Source organism: Chiloscyllium plagiosum, chromosome 6, assembly GCF_004010195.1.
Source record: "Chiloscyllium plagiosum isolate BGI_BamShark_2017 chromosome 6, ASM401019v2, whole genome shotgun sequence".
Taxonomy (NCBI): Eukaryota; Metazoa; Chordata; class Chondrichthyes; order Orectolobiformes; family Hemiscylliidae; genus Chiloscyllium; species Chiloscyllium plagiosum.
Window position 1 is genome coordinate 56,213,520 of NC_057715.1, and position 16,664 is coordinate 56,230,183.

The 16,664-nt window shown below is 40.4% G+C and overlaps 1 protein-coding gene across 1 annotated transcript in view; it reads left to right on the forward strand.

Moving 5' to 3' along the window:
* LOC122550600 (NADP-dependent malic enzyme-like) overlaps positions 1 to 16,664 on the forward strand; it is a 166,014-nt gene that overhangs the window by 50,656 nt on the left and 98,694 nt on the right. The window contains exon 3 of the mRNA XM_043691568.1: positions 16,139 to 16,272. Within this exon, the coding sequence (XP_043547503.1) occupies positions 16,139 to 16,272 (134 nt within the window). The remainder of the gene's footprint in view (positions 1 to 16,138; positions 16,273 to 16,664) is intronic.

The window sequence follows — 16,664 nt, forward strand, 5'->3', positions numbered from 1 at the left end:
CTGCAAGGGCCACTCAGCTCCTGAACCCATTACAGTCTTGGTTCAAAAATGGGAAAAGAGCTGAATGCCACAGCTGAGGTGAGAGTGACAGTCCTTTGCATCAAAGCTGTATTCAACTGAATGTGGCATCAAGGAGTCCTAGCCAAATTGGACTCAATGGGCATCAGGGGCAAACTCTCTGTTGGTTGGAGTCTTAGCTGACATATAGTAAGATGGTTTTGATTGTTGGAAGTCAGTCATCTCATTGTCCTAATGTCCTTGGCCCAACTATACTCAGCTGCTTTATCAACGACCTTCCCTCCATCATAAAGTCTGAAGTTGGGGATTGCAAAATGTTCAGCAACAGACATGACGCCTCAGACACTGAAGTAGGCCATGTTGAAAAGATTTGGGCATTATCCAAGCTTAGGCTGACAAGTAGCAAGTAAGATTTACACCACACAAATGCTAGGCACTGGTTATCTAACCACTGTCCCTTGACATTCATTGGTTGTTACTGTCACTGAATATCACTCTATCAACATCCTGGATTTTACCATTGACCAGCAACTCAATTGGACTTGCCACATAAACACTGGTTACAAGAGCAGGTAAAGGGCTAGAAGTCACCTCCTGACTTCCCAAAGCCTGTCCATCATCTACAAGACAAAGTAAGGAGTGTGATTGAATACTCTACACTTGCTTGGATGGGTTGTAGCTCCAACAAAACTCAAGAAGCTTGACACCATCGAGGACAAAGCAGCCTACTTGATTGGCACCAGATCCACAAGCATCCACTCCCTCTACCACCAATGCTTTGTAACAGCGTGTACTATCTACAAGATTCATTGCAGAAATTCACCAAAAACTCTTAGCCAGCATCTTCCAAACCCATGTCTAAAAGGACAGGAGCAGTAGATACATAGGAACACTCCCTGCCATGTCACTCACTATCCTGACTTGGAAATATATCACTATTTCTTCACTGTTGCTGGCTCAAAATCCTGGAATTTCCTCCTCCTGGCATTGAGAGTCAACCTACAACACACAGACTGCAGCAGTCTCAGAACATAATTCATCAGCAATTTCTCAGCAGCAACTAGGGGATGGTAATAAGTGCTGGCCAGCCAGCGATGCCCACTTGCCACAACTGAATTTTTAAAAAATGGAAATTGGCATTGGCAAAGCACCAGCCTCATTATGGCACATTTCCCAATAACTAACTATACAGTTTGCATCTGAATGCTACGCTTTGGAGCTCACTGACTCCCGACATTGCAGTGCTGCTGTCAGGCTGCTTTGTATGTCAGGAGGGGCACCCATCTTTTGCATCTTCGAGCTCTTGGTTTGTTAGCACTCAGTTATTTTCAGCTTTATTTTATGCTCATAGGTCAGTTGGATGACTTGAGGTATCATGCCAACAACATACATTCAATTCTTGCACATGGTTACCATGAATGACTCTCCTCAATCTCTCCCCACACCTGAGGCATGGTGACTCTTGGGTTAAACTACCACCAGCTGTCTCTCTGTCTAATGAGAGTGTCACTATGGTTTCGTAAGGATGTGGCAATTTTATTCTCTTCTCTTCCTTCTCTTTACTGCAGCCAGATTGCTGAGCAGGGAGTCATACTTGCCAGCATTGAGCAGTCAGGTAGGTGGGCATATTGTTGTTGTACTCCATGCTGCAGCATTGTCACAGCCACAGTATGTGCCAGAGATTATTTGGGCAAACACACTGCACGTGCATCAAACAAATGATCATGTCTGAAAGTCTAAAGGAAATAGTACTTAGTCCAGTAAAAGGGAACTGTGGTCTGTCCTCAGTCAGGAAAAGCAGTGAAGTGTCAAAAGTGACTCGTAGGAATTACAGAGAGCATAAAACGTCATAGTTTTGAAGGGATGCAATCATTAAGGGAAGATGTTGAATGCTATCATGCGTCCAGTAGACCACAACCCTTGGTGGAAGCTGTATGCAGTGGCAGTGAGTCTGAGGTAGCAGAGACAAGGGCATTTAAACTTCTTACATCATTGCTTCACGTCGTTCCACACTACAACCCTGGGAGACTGCTTCAGATCAGGCTGCTGTTGCAGTCTCCTCCAGTGATCCTAGAGAAGGAGGATGTTCCTCCTCCCTACCACTAGGACCTTGAGATCCCTGTCTGTAAAGCAGGGTATCCCCTTGCCTTGCTCAACCATCTCATTTGGAATTCTGCAGCAACATACTAAGGGTAGTTCCTGGCTTGCTGCATTTGAAATGGTTTGGCAGCTGGTGGTACCTGAGGCATGGACACTGGGAGGTCCTACCACTGGCTTGCAAAATCATGCAAGAGCACTTATTTAGTGAGGAAAGCAGCAGTGTGAAAAAAGTTGCCAAAGAAACTATCCATGAATGCTCCTTGGAACTTATTTAAATAAGTTAAAATAAGCTGGAGGAAGATGCAAGTTGCAATTTAACATCACTGCATTTACATTCTTTATCAAAATGCTACTGATAATGAATTGGAAGATGTGACCAATGCTAATCTCTAAGGTGAAGGATTTCATACACTGAATGCAGAGCAGCATAATTTGGACATCCACTGAGTCGGAAAATTATTTTGTTAGAATTTAATGCTACAAAATAGAAATCGGGAGGAGTGGCTTCATGGATGCTGTGTGGAAAATATGTCAAGTTGTTGATTTGATACAACTGGATAGATTACACTCCCTAAACTAAATATGTGCTCAGAATATTTAGGTCAAGCTTGTTCTTAATATTTTTCCTGTTTTAAGAAATGTAAATCATTTTATCTCTGGCTGTTTAAATCGGAAATGGAAGGCTTGCCAGCTGTTGTGCTCAAATAGCCCAAATATGATGGATGTAATATTTATCCATTGTTACAAGGCAAGCTCATTATTTTCAGCCTGTGCGCATCTTTTATTAGCATCTAAAGTATATGTTGTCAACTTCTGACATTTTTTTCATTTATGTTTTAACATTTTCATCCAAGTTTCTTTTAAATACATGCGTTTAAAGCAACTTCTTTCTTGAACCCCTGCTGTGGAAAAATGGTGAACAGACATGAAATGGGGCAGTCAACTTTGTCGCTGTTTTGAAATTGCTCAAAAAGATCTTTTCCACAGATTGTGATAAGTTGCAAGCAAGCTTTGATCATAGTTTCCATCATCAACAAGAGGAAATACATTTAGTCAGAACTAATGAGGGGAGAAAAGAATCGCTTCAGAACTTAGTTCAGATTCAAAATACATTGTTCATTTTTCCCAAGAGAAAAAATTCAGATAAGCAGAAAAAAATGTTTGGCACATACACTGAACACTCATTTCTTTCCCCAAGCTTATGTTAAAGCAAAACTGTTATGTTTGATAAAATCTACTTCCCTATTTATATCCGTTAGTAATCCGCACTTTGTCCTGCACAAATATCCATTGCTTTCTTGATTCTGGATCGCAATGTTTTGTTAACCACATTCTTTTGCAGGAATGATATACATCAAATAAGAATGCCATAAAACATATCATCCACAAGTAAGGTATCCTCCACCTGGAATAATTAAATTTCCATTCAGTATTTCAACATATATCCCTTTGTTAAATAAAATTGGAAATTAAAAAGACCAGAATATTATACAAGTTGAAGTTTGCACGTTTGTCCAAGTGTGCTCCAGCATCAAAATTAATATTTCTCGGGAATGCGAGGAAGAGGTGTTTTTAATTGCTTGATGAACCATTTAAAACCTTTTCAGGTGAAGTAGTCAGATTCCAGAAGCATAAGCCTAACACACTGAGGCTACTGTAACAGTATTACTGCACACAAAATATATTTATAGCATCAAAGTATTTAATAGAATTTGTATGTGCAGGACTACACATTGTTGACAGTGCCAGTGCTGCTGTAAAAGCTGTCCTAAATTCTTGAAATCAGTCTGTAAAGTTTACATAAGAAATCCATTCTTTCAAGAGCCTGAAATGTTCTCTTATGCTATCCAATTTGGTGTGATGTTTTAAAATTCACTCACTGGATGTGGGCATCGATGACTGGGTTAGCATTTAATACTGTTCCCTAGTTGCCCTTGAGAAAGTTGTGGTGAACTGACTTTTTGAACTGCTGCAGTCTTTGTGCTGTGGGTTGACCCACAATGCTGTTAGGGAAGGAATCCCAAGATTTTTAGCCAGCGGCAGTGAAGGATTGACAGTATATATCCAAGATTAGAGTGGTGCTGGAAAAGCACAGCAGGTCAGGCAGCATCTGAGGAGCAAGAAAATCAACGTTTCGGGCAAAAATCCTTCGTCAGGAAAATGCAACACTTCACATTTATCTAAATTAAACTCAATCTGCCAGTCCTTGACCCACCATCCCATCTGATCAAGGTCCCGTTGTACTCTGGGTTAACTGTTTTGGCTATCCACTACACTGTCAATTTTGGTGTCATCTGCAAACTTACTAACCATCCCTCCTATGTTCAAATCCAAATCATTTACATAAATGACAAAAATCATTGGACCCAGCATTGATCCTTGTGGCACACCACTGTTCACAGGCCTCCAGACTGAAAAACAACCCTCCACTACCATCCTCTGCTTCCTACTTTCAAGCCAGTTCTATATCCAAGTGGCTAGTTCTCCCTGTGTTCCATGATATCTAACCTTGCTAACTAAGCTACCATGCGGAACCTTTATCGAAAGCCTTACTGAAGTCCATATAGATTCTGTCAACCACTCTGCATTCATCAATCTTTTACTTTTTCAAAAAAATCAAGTTAGAGAGACATGATTTCTCATGCACAAAACCATATTGACTATCCTTAATCAGTCCTTGCCTTTAAAAAAACATGTAAATCCTGTTCCACAAGATCTCCCCCAAGAAGTTGCCTGACACTGATGCCAGGCTTGCATGTCTATAGTTCTCTATCTTTTCCTTATCCGTCTTTTTTTAAATACTGGCAAACATTAGCCAACCTCCTGTCTTGCAGCACCTCACCTGTGATTATCGATGAAACAAATATCTCCGCAAGGGCTCCAGCAATCACTTCTCTAGCTTTCCACAGAGTTCTAGGGTACACCTCATAGAGTCACCAAGATGTACAGCACGGAAACAGACCCTTCGGTCCAACTCGTCCAAGCCAACCAGATATCCCAACCCAATGTAGTCCCACTTGCCAGCACGCGGCCCATATCCCTTCAAACCTTTGCTATTCATATACCCATCTAGATGCCTTTTAAATATTGCAATTATACTAGCTTCCACCACTTCCTCTGGCAGCCCATTCCATACACGCACCACCCTCTGCATGAAAAGTTGCCCATCAGGTCTATTTTATATCTTTCCTCTCTAAACCTATGCCCTATAGTTCTGGACTCTACCCACCCCATGGAAAAGTCCTTGTCTGTTTACCCTATCCATGCCCCTCGTGATTTTATAAACCTCTATAAGTTCACCCTTCAGCCTATGACGCTCCAGGGTAAACAGCTCTAGCCTCTTCAACCACTCCCTATAGCTCAAATCCTCCAACCCTGGCAACATTCCTGTAAATCTTTTCTGAACCCTTTCAAGTTTCACAACATCCTTCCAATAGGAAGGAGACCAGAATTGCATGCAATATTCCAACAGTGGCCTAACCAATGTCCTGTACATCCGCAACATGACCTCCCAACTCATGTACTCAGTACTCTGACCAATAAAAGAAAGCATACCAAACACCACCTTCACTATCCTATCTACCTGTGGCTCCACTTTCAAGGAGCTATGAATTGATCAGGTCCTGGCGATTTATCCACCATCATGCATTTTAAGACATCCAGCACCACCACCTCTGTAATATTCACATTTTTCAAGATGTTGCTATTTATTTCCCCACATTCTGTAGCTACCATATCCTTCTCCACAGTAAAAACTGATGCAAAAAACTCAGCATCTCCTCCATCACCTGCTGTTCCACACCTCGGTGGCCTTGCAGATCATTGAGAAACCCTATTCTCTCTCTAGTTACCTTTTGTCCTTAATGTATTTGTAGAATACCTTTGGATTCCCCTTAACCCTATTTGCCAAAGATATCTCATGTCCCCTTTTTGCCTTCTTGATTTCCCTCTTAAATATAATTCAACTGTCTTTATGCTCTTCTCAGTCGTCTTCCTTTTTGAAAATGCTGTTGTTTTGATTTATTTTCCAAAAGTTCCAAAACCATGAAACAGCTTATTAAACAGTAATTACTGCTCCAAAAATTCGAGGAAATCTGCTCCAACGCTGAAAATACCTCCGAAAAGGAGTAGCTCTTCCAGCTGCTATTTCTTTCCCATTCTCCGCTTTGGAGTATCCAAAATCCTCTTCCATTTATTGTGGCTAGAAACAATTTTATGGTGTTATATCACCTAATATTTGAACAATCCTCTTCATTAATAATGATCGTAAAAAGTGCTGCCTTCAATATTTATAGAAAAATGTGCCAGAAATGCCAGTCGCTGGGAGAATGTCCTGCCAAATTGACCTCTTTAGCATTTCTACTATTTCCATCAGGCAAACAGCTAGATTAATAACCTACCAGTCTACTTGTACTGCAGCTGAGCCTCTTCCCAGCTTATCTTTTCTCATCTAAAACTATAGTCTTAACCATCTTCTCCCTGTGAAGATCTGAACCCCCGGCGGGATCTCTCGGTCCCACGATCGGTCAATAAACATTAGCAATCGGTCTAGCTCTTAAGACTTCATATGGCCAGGCACAGAGCGTCCAGAAACAGAGGTTATACATACACTTGTGTACCTCAGAAGAGCTGTGTACATGGCTTAAAACAAAGACATTTTTATACTTAAAGAAGGGTACAGACCGTGATCGCATAGTACATTCAAACAATTACCAGTCAATACACGATACTGCTTTATTTGATAGTTACTTGGTCTGATGATAGTTCCTGGGAACCAATTTTGTTTTCCAACACTCAGGCCACCCTTATCTCACTAACCAAGCCATTGCACCTGCATCTAAAGGTCAGTTAGGATGGCCTGTAATGTCTTATCTAGTCTAGTTATTTCTATGCTGTAAAGGGAGCAATGTCTGCTAATCTCTATTGAAGCAGTCAATTATGCAGCTATAGCAGAATTAGCAGTTAGTAACTTTAAAGCCGTTTTATGCAGCTTTAGCAGAATTGTCAGTTTTGCAGCCTAGAAGCCATTTTTCATGTTATTTGCATCTAGAAGCCATCTTGTTGTCACCTAAGTTATTAAGAGCATCTGTAAAGTAGTTGTTCCTGACAACAAGTAATTACCTCAGCCTGTATTCAGGTTTCAGATCCTCACCTGTTCCCTCAAATACATGTCTAACTTCCCTGTAAATGCATCTCAGCTATTTGCTTCCCTGTTCTAGAGAGCTCTGCAATCTTTGTTTAAAGAAGTTTCTTTTGAATTCCCTGTGGGATTTTATGGTGACTGTCATATATTGACAACCTACGATTATGCTTTGCCATTAGAAGAGGAAGTAAACTTTCTCCCTTTATCCACTCTGTAATAACGTTTTCATAATTTTTAAGACCTCTTTAAGGCCTCTACAATGTCGATAATATGAGTGTAGGAGGTCAATCTGCCCGTGGAAGACCCCAGAATGCCTCAGAAAATCCACTCATAGCGGTAACCAAGCCAAGGAAAGTCATGCCAATAAGTAGTGTCAGAAATGGTAAGGAGCAGTTCTTCCAATCACAGGCTGGTTTTCTCGTAGGCTTGCTGGTAATAGATTCATTACTGTATTATCAGTCCTAAACTTTAGAGAAGAGCTGCCTGTGACTGGAGGGCAGCCATTAGGATGAGAAACAAGAGCTACTAGTGGGGAGAGAGGTGCTGCCTTTTGCTGAGGCCAGGAGGGCCCTTTTTCTCAAGGCTGATGGGAGTCATGCTGGATCCAGGATTATTGCCTTCGTGAAGTGGGATAGGAGTGTCTACCTGGGAGGGCAAGTTCAGGTTGGAGAGAGGTATTTGGGGAAGGAGAAGGAGGCTGAAGGTGATGGGAGGCAATAGGATAAGAGTGGGCTGCAAAGGAGGCTGGAAGGAGAAGGAGACATTATGAAAGGTTTTGGTGGAGAGGGAGGTTATGTAATGTGGATGAGAGAGAGAGACACTGCAAAGGAGAGAGAATTTTAAACCCCTCAACAAAGGATTAATATTCAGCTGATTGTAAGCTAAGAAAACTTGTAATCTCAGAAGTAATGATTTTCTTGCAAATGCATGTGGAATCTTTAGTCTAAATTTGAGGCAGTTCCATACTTGGAAATAATATAGTGGATTCATCTGTAGTGAATACTCTTATTAATTTCAGATTTAAACATTAAAAATTAAGCTCTGAGTTGTAAATAAAGTTCTAAATGCCTGGTTTAAATATTCCAACTTTGGCAAAGTGTTACTGTGACCTCACTGACTCTGGAAGATGTGATGGCTTTTTGAGTGTAGAAGTATGTATCAATTACCTTAAGGGAGAAAAACAGCTTATGCCTGTTGTCTTGTACTATTTGAAATATTGTGGTGTCTATGAAATGTAATGCTTTCCTTGTTTGTTGGAGCTTTAAATTCAATAGAGAATAAATAATTAGAGGTTATTGGTGAATTCTCCTCATTCTGAATATTCCATATATTAACATGAATACAGAATGTATTATTATTGTGTGACAGTATCAACTCAGTGAGAACGATCAAAAACCAAAAAGTAGCCACCGAAAGCCAAAAATAGCCCTCAAGAAAATCTCAAAGTTAGTGAAAAAAAATTTTTGACCTCCTGTCAATCCTTTTCTCCCCGAATGGAAAAGAGATGTAACATGTTGATAACATATATTTACAATTTCTAGTATCATTCTTGTAAATTTCTCTGTATTGCCTCTTGATTTCATGTTATAATATAAGCAATCAAAACCTGCACTCCATACTGTAACCAAGGCTCAGGATAGATTTAGCACCAACCTCCCTATTTTTCAATTCTGTCCCTCTTACAAATAAAGTCTAATGTTTGTTTTGCTTTTGTTTATTGCCTTGCTACCTTGTGGTGATCCCTTTGTTCCTCCACTAAGATTTAGACTAGTAAGTAACCTCTCTATTCGTCCGAAGTTTCCAATGGGCTGTAATTACCTGGAAATATTCTTCTGTTTGCACTCTTTAGACAGAGAAATTACATTGAATACGTCAGCCGTATGGCACTCTTTCACCCCCCCACCCCCAACTAGTTTTAAATGATAGTAATGCCTTTGCTACCTCCTCTCCATATTCTTTCAGTATACATCAATGTAATCTATCCACAGCTGGGCTTTTATCATTTTAGTTTATTCAGTGCTCTTCCTTTTTAGTATTTAAGTGTAGTTGTTTAAACAGACATGTCCTCATGTTTCCCTTTTTATATCTGGTTCATACTTTGCCATCTCTCTATCATAGCCTGTGGTATAATTTTGTTTATTCCTTGATGGTCCTATCCCCAACTCCAGCCTTCCTCCTTTTCTTGATGTACCTGTAAAATGTTTTACCATTTTGTTTTATGTTCCTTGGTCATTTCATTTCATTTCCTAATTATTTTTCATTTATATTTGTTTTTAAATGGCAATCCTAATTTCTTAGCATTTTTTCTGATCATGCATCCCTCGGGTATCTGTATGCTTCATGTCTGCCTTGTTCCTACCCTCTGTTCTTATCTGAAGTTTTTTATTTGTTTGTCGGACATGGGTATTGCTGGCTGACCAGCATTTCCTGCCCATGCCTAGTTCAACTCACCGTATTCGTACAGTGCAAACAGAGACCGTTTTGTTCCATCGAGTCTACACCGACCCTCCAAAAGAGCATCCCATCCAGACCCACACTCCCCACTCTACCCACATAACCCTGTGTTTACCATGGTTAATCCACCTAGCCTACACATCCCTGGACACTACAGAGTAGTTTAGCATGGCCAGTCCACCTGATCTGCACATCTTTGGACTGTTACCCTCATTGCCCTTCAGAAGGTGGTAGTGAGTTGCCTCATTGAACTGCTACAGTCCATGTGGTATGGATTGACCCACAATGTGGTTAGGGAGCGAATTCCAGGACTTTGACTCCGTGACAGTGAAGCAACAATAATATATGTACAAGTCAGGATGGTGAGTGGCTTGGAAGAGAATTGCAGGTGATGGTGTTTCCATGCAATTCCAGTGCATCTTGTAGGTAGTACACACTGCTGTACTGAGTGTCAGTGGTGGAGGGAGTGGATGTTTGTGGCTATGGTATCAATCATGCAGGCTATTTTGTCCTGGATGGTGTAAAACTTCCTGAGTGTTGTTAGAGGTGCACCCATCCAGTATTCCATTACACTCCTGACTTGTGTCTTGTAGATCTTGGACTGGCTTTGGAGAATCAGGAGGTGAGTTACTTGCCGCAGTATTCGTAGCCTCTGACCTGCTCTCATACCCTCTGTGTTTATGTGGTGGATCCAATTGAGTTTCTGGTCAATGGTAACCTCAAGGATATTGATAGTGGGGATTTTAATGATAGTAATATAATTGAATATCAAGGAACGGTGGTTAAGTTGACTCTTATTGATAATGGTCATTGCCTGGCATTTGAATGGCATCAATGTTACTTGCCACTTGTCAACCTCTGGATATTATTTATACTTTGTTGCATTTCAACATGGTCCACTTCTGTATCTGAGGAGTTGCAAATGGTGTCGAACATGGTGCAATTGTCAGTGAACAGTCACACTTGTGACATGATGATGGAGGAAAAGTCATTAATGAAGTAGCTGAAGATGGTTGAACCAAAGGCACTACACTGAGGAATTCTTGCAGAAATGTTCTAGATCTGAGATGACTCCAACCAGCAGGTAGATTGTGCCCTGATACCCTTTGTTTCCAGTTTGCTCATGCTCCTTGATGCCAGAGTCAATTGCAGCCTTCATGTCGTGGACTGTCACTCTCACCTATCCTCTGGAATTCAGCTGTTTTTTTTCCATAGTTGAACCAAGACTATAATGAGGTTAGGAGCTGAGTGGCCCTGGTGGAACCCAAACTGGGTGTCAATGAGGGAGGTTATTGCTGAGCAGGTGCTGCTTGAAAGGTGATGACACTTTTCGTCAGTTTACTGATGATTGCGAGAAGACTGATGGGATGGTAATTGGTCAGATTTGATTTGTCCTGCTTTTTGTGTACAGGACATCTTTCTGGGTAATTTTCCACATGGTTGGGTAGACGCCAGTTTTGTAACTATACTGAAAGAACTTGACTAGGGGAGCCGCAAATTCTGGAACACAACTCTTCAGGACTATTGCTGGAATGTTGTCAAGACCTATAGCTTTGCACGATCCAGTGTCTCCAAACATTCTTGATATCACATGGAATGAATCAAATTGGCTGAAGACTGGTAGTTGTGATGCTTCTGGCTGAAGAATGCTGCAAATGCTTCAGCTTTATCGTTTGCACTGATGTGTTGAGCTCTTCCATCATTTAAGGATGGGTAAATTTGAGAGTTGTTAAATCGGCCACCACCATTCACAATTAGATATGGTAGGACTGCAGAGCTTAGATCTGATCTGTTGGTTGCGAGCTTAGCTCTATCTATCACTTGCTTTTATGCTGTTTGACATGGAAGTAATCCTGTTTGGTAGTTTCACCAGGTTGACACCTCATTGTTAGGTCTGCCTGGTGCTATTGCTGGAATGCAATTCTGCATTGTCCACTGCAGGGTTGTTCAATGGCTGTGGAGTCCAAATATTGTTTTTAACAAAATATATCTTCCCTGTATTTGCATGTCATTTTAAATGGTTCCTATGTAGTTTCATATCTTTGTTTGTTAATATTATTATCCGTTTTATTATCCCTAAATTGTGTTCTCAATTGCTCATAATCAGCTTTTCTCAAATCTGTTAATCGTACGTATATTTTTCTCTGATCATAAAGCTCATGAGATTATGGTGACCAATGCCTATGTGTTCGCTGACATTTATTTCCGTTATCTGACCTGGTTGATTCTGCATCACTAGATCCAATCGTAAATTGACCCTTGTTTGGATTCTTAAATATTAAGTTAGGAAAAAGTTCTATGCAAGTTGTAGGAGCCTCGACTTCTTATTCCGTTTACCCAAATCCAATTATTCTTCACTTTTTGCACACACGTCTGTATTATGTCTGCATATTTAATATTAGAGTGGTCCACAGGGTTCAAGCTACTGCTGTGGGGATATGAATCAAATCTGGAATTGAAAGCCATCCATCAGTAGTAGTGATTGTGAAACTGTCATTGACTCTTGTAAAAGTTCTTCAACCAACTGTTCAACTACTGTCCTTTAGGGAAGGAAATCTGTCGTTATTAGCTGGGCTGGACTACATGTGACTTCTATAACACTGGTTGTCCTCCTGAAGTGGCTTGGCAATCGCTCAATTCAGTGGGAAATTGGGGATGTGCAATAAATGCTGGACTAGCCAGCAACACCCACATCTGTGAAAAACGAAGAATAATCCTTTCATCTTCCTTCCACTACTAAGTGGTCTGTATGCTACATCTATTTGTCATGATTTGGAGATGCCAGTTTTGGACTGGGGTGTACAAAGTTAAAAATCATACAACACCAGGTTATAGTCCAACAGGTTTAAATGGAAGCACCTTTAACAATTGGCGTTAAAGTTAACCTGAGAATGTAACTTTCAAAATAAATTTTGTGATTTACATATGGAAGAAGTGAAACTAACATGGTCATTCTAACAGATGAGATACTTAACAGTCAAGGTACTTTTCAATGTATAATTTCAGTTACATCACACTGTAAACTTTTACAATAAATTGTGTGTCTTACAATTGTGTACTCCACAACCACCTGATGAAGGAGCAGCGCTCTGAAATCTAGTGCTTACAATTAAACCTGTTGGATATAACCTGGTGTTGTGAATTTTAACATCATTTAGGGTGATTGATCCTTCATAATCTTTAACCTCTAGCTATATTGATAGTTGGATTGTATATTTACTGAAGTGATATGTGTCCTTTATTTCCTACCATTATTTTTTATTCCTAATAAGTGCAGCGAACTCACTTCTCAACTTCATTCTCCACAAAGGTTTTTGGAACCAGATCTCAGTACTCCCGACAATGTCTAGTTCTTCATGATGGATGATTGCTTCCAGTACCTTTTTATTGTATTACGTATTCTGTGCACATTACTGTTCAGATGTTAACCCATGTTTGAGAGGATTTCATCCCATGTCATATTTAACCATCTTTATAGACTCATATGATATAACTCTCAGTATTCCCTTGCCAAAAATATCCTCCCTTTTTACTTGCTGCTGTCTTTGTTAATATTAAGGCTGCTTAGATTTCTTGACCCGTTCCCATCTTCCTAGTTGAAACCTTTGCCACCCCCCTCTACACCCTTCGTGGCAGGACACAAGACTCATCCTGGTTTAGATTAGATTAGATTACATTACATTACAGTGTGGAAACAGGCCCTTCGGCCCAACAAGTCCACACTCTCTGGCGCTGTGAGGCAGCAGTGCTAACCACTGTGCCACCGTGCCGCCCACAAAACAAGAGTATCCAGCAGAAACCCACACGGACACAGAGAATGTGCAAACTCCAATAGCCAGCCAAGACTGGAATTGAACCCATGTCTCTGGCACTGCAAGGCAGCATTGCTCACACTTAGCCACCAGGTGGATCTTTTATCCCAATGATATAGCTCCTTCCTATTGCAGAACTAGTCTGAGTGTTCTGTGAAAAGAAACTTCATTTCCTAACACCAGCCCTTCACCCAACTTTTACTTCTCCTGATCTGTTTCTTCCTATACTAATATGCATTTGGTTCAGGAATTAAACCAGGAATAATTATCCTCAAGGTTCATTTTAATTTAGAGCCTAACTTGTGGTACTTTTTTTTTAGCTGATCTTCCTTCCTGTTCCCTTCAATGTTATTTGTTCCAACGTGGCCTATGGCAACTAGATTTACTCCCTTCCCTCTTTTCCAGATTTGTCCCCAGCTGACCTTAGCACTAGGTTGGCATCACACCTTTGGGATATTCATTTTTGACTATAGATTCTGCTATCAAACCCTCTAATTATCATCCTCTATAATGACCGCATTTCTACTCTTGGTGCTCTCATCGTGGCAAAACAGCCTCTGATAAATGATGACTGTATGCGTTATGGTTTTACTCCCTGCATTCTTTCTCCCTGCCTCATCAATACATTCTAGCGTTTGAATAGGACCAGTGTCAGGAAGATCATCATCTCAATGTCTGTGAAATCTGTTATTCTGCTCCTCATCAGTCACACACACACTTTCCTGAGCTTCTCTTTTCCTCCACATATGACTATATTCCAGATAAAACTGTCACCTCCTCCATTGTATATTGGGAGTCTCTCCTTCCAGCACTTGAGTTCAATGACACTAAGTTGGACAGATTCAAGATGGACACATGACGGCGATGTGTTTGCTCTGGACAGACTCACCAGCCAGAAGGAAAAACCTGTAAAACTTGAGTGACGTAGTCAGTTCTGATATAACACGATAGTTCCATTCCAATGCAATGCCATGTTATAAGAAAATCACCTAATAGCAGCACCATTAGTTTAAATGAGGCTGAAATCACATTAGAGCCAATACAGCTAAGGAAAGTTTGTGTTCTACAGATAATCTAAATTCTACATTCGTGTTCTATCCTATTCATATTGAAGAAATGCGCGTTATAACAGAATCAACTGTACTGGCCCAATTTGTCTTTATAAATGGTCAAAATGGAGGACCAGTGTGATCAGTGCATTCATTGCTAAGAATGTTTAAAATTGTTTGTTTTTCCCCTGGACATCAATAACTTGTCCAATCTACAAGGAAAGGGGGAGGGCAAGATTGAGGCTTGGTTTTGGGGGTGGATTCAGAGCCTGATGAAAGGGAGGGTGGGAAAGAATGAGGCTGAAGCAGCAAATATATCTGTGTCATGCAATTTTCAGAGATCTAATGTATTGTGCCAAATGTTCGAGTAGCATTAGTTGTTTCTTTTATTAATAGCAATTTTTAATCATTGATTATTTATAGTTATATCAAGTAGTTTAATTATGTAATACAGGACTTGCATTTGCCTAGCCCTAGTTTAAACTACAACCCTAAATTGGAGAAAAAAAATTTACAACTCAGCAACTAACTGATTATCTTCTTAGCTATTTTAGATCATAACTCTTAGGTTATCTTCCCCTCTCTATTTATCTTGTTTAAATGCACCTTTTCCCTTACTCTCCAAAACTCTGTTGAGTGCTCGACTGCAAATCTGGATTTTGTGCTTCTTACCTTATCCAAAGTAAAATGACCTATTTTCAAACAAAATGAAATTCCAAAGGCCTCAATCAGTGCCTGCTGTTAAGATAATCTGTTCTAACCCACCATCTGATTAACTAATTATCCAGTTGTGTCTAGAAAGCATTTACAAGTTAAATTTAAAATTTAGCTCAATGCAAAATTTGACTAGATTTTTGAAAGATCTCCATTTTTAAAATTCACCACTGAACCCTGGTAATTAGAAAGTACGTATTTGTCGAAGATTTATTCTGTGTAATGTGCTTCATGAAGATGTGTAAAACTCCTATGTCAAATTCTGGGAACTAGCTGTCATTAAACTATCATGCATTTGACAAAGTTTGCCAATTAAGGATAGGGGCTGGGCAAGATTGAAGCTTGCTGTTGAGGGTGGATTCGGAGTCTGATAAGAGGGAGGGAGGGAATGAATGGAGCCGGAGAAGCAAGTGTGCCTGTCATCCGGTACAGGCTTGTGGTTAGGGGTTTAGGTGGGGGGGAAGGGCTGTTTCAACAGGTCCAACCAATTTCCATGACATGTTGGTGAGGATGAAACAGTAATCCAGTTATGGTTCTGAAGACATGTGATCAGTAGGAAAGGCAACTTCTCTGAGGGGCATGGGAGAGTACTTCTGCTGCTCTTGTGACAAGGAGATTGCCCTGAAAGGCATTTATTTGCTGGCGGGGCCTCCCTCCATTTCATTGCTGGAGCAATGTGAAACCTCACCAGCAACTGCTAGATTTGCATTTGACTCTCAACTGCACCATGGGAGCCAGATTTAAATATTGTTGTGAAGTGATCAGCTTCTCCAGGTAAGGACACTTTGTTGGTGCAGGCTGTGACACAAGGAAAGTACAGTTCTATTAAGGATGCTTCTGTTTTTCAGGGTATGGCATTTACTCTTGAAGAACGACTACAACTTGGAATTCATGGTCTGCTCCCACCATGTTTTTTAACCCAAGATGTTCAAGTTCTCCGTGTCCTTAAGAGCTACGAGACCAAAACTAATGATCTTGACAAGTAGGTAATTGTTATAAAACACATTTTAATTGAACAGACACAGTTATACATAAAAAGGGGATTTGTTTTATTTTTGTTGATACTTAAGCATTTTCAAGTTAAAGGCTACAAACTTTGACTTCCCTGCACTCTGGTTCTGTTGACTCTCACTCTTTAAGTTCACCCAGCTAAACATGCATTCAACTGAATTAGCAGCCCAACCCATCCATGTTACTTAAAGGGATTCACCTCCCAGGTGAGATTCATTTAACTTGCCCTACTGCGGGGGGGAATGGTATTACTGTAGTGTTATTTGAAGAATTAACAGGTACTTCTGGATTCACAAAGGTGTGGTGCACAGTCTGCCAAGGACGCTTTAGCTTTTATAGGGCCAGGCAGGAGAATAATAGCAG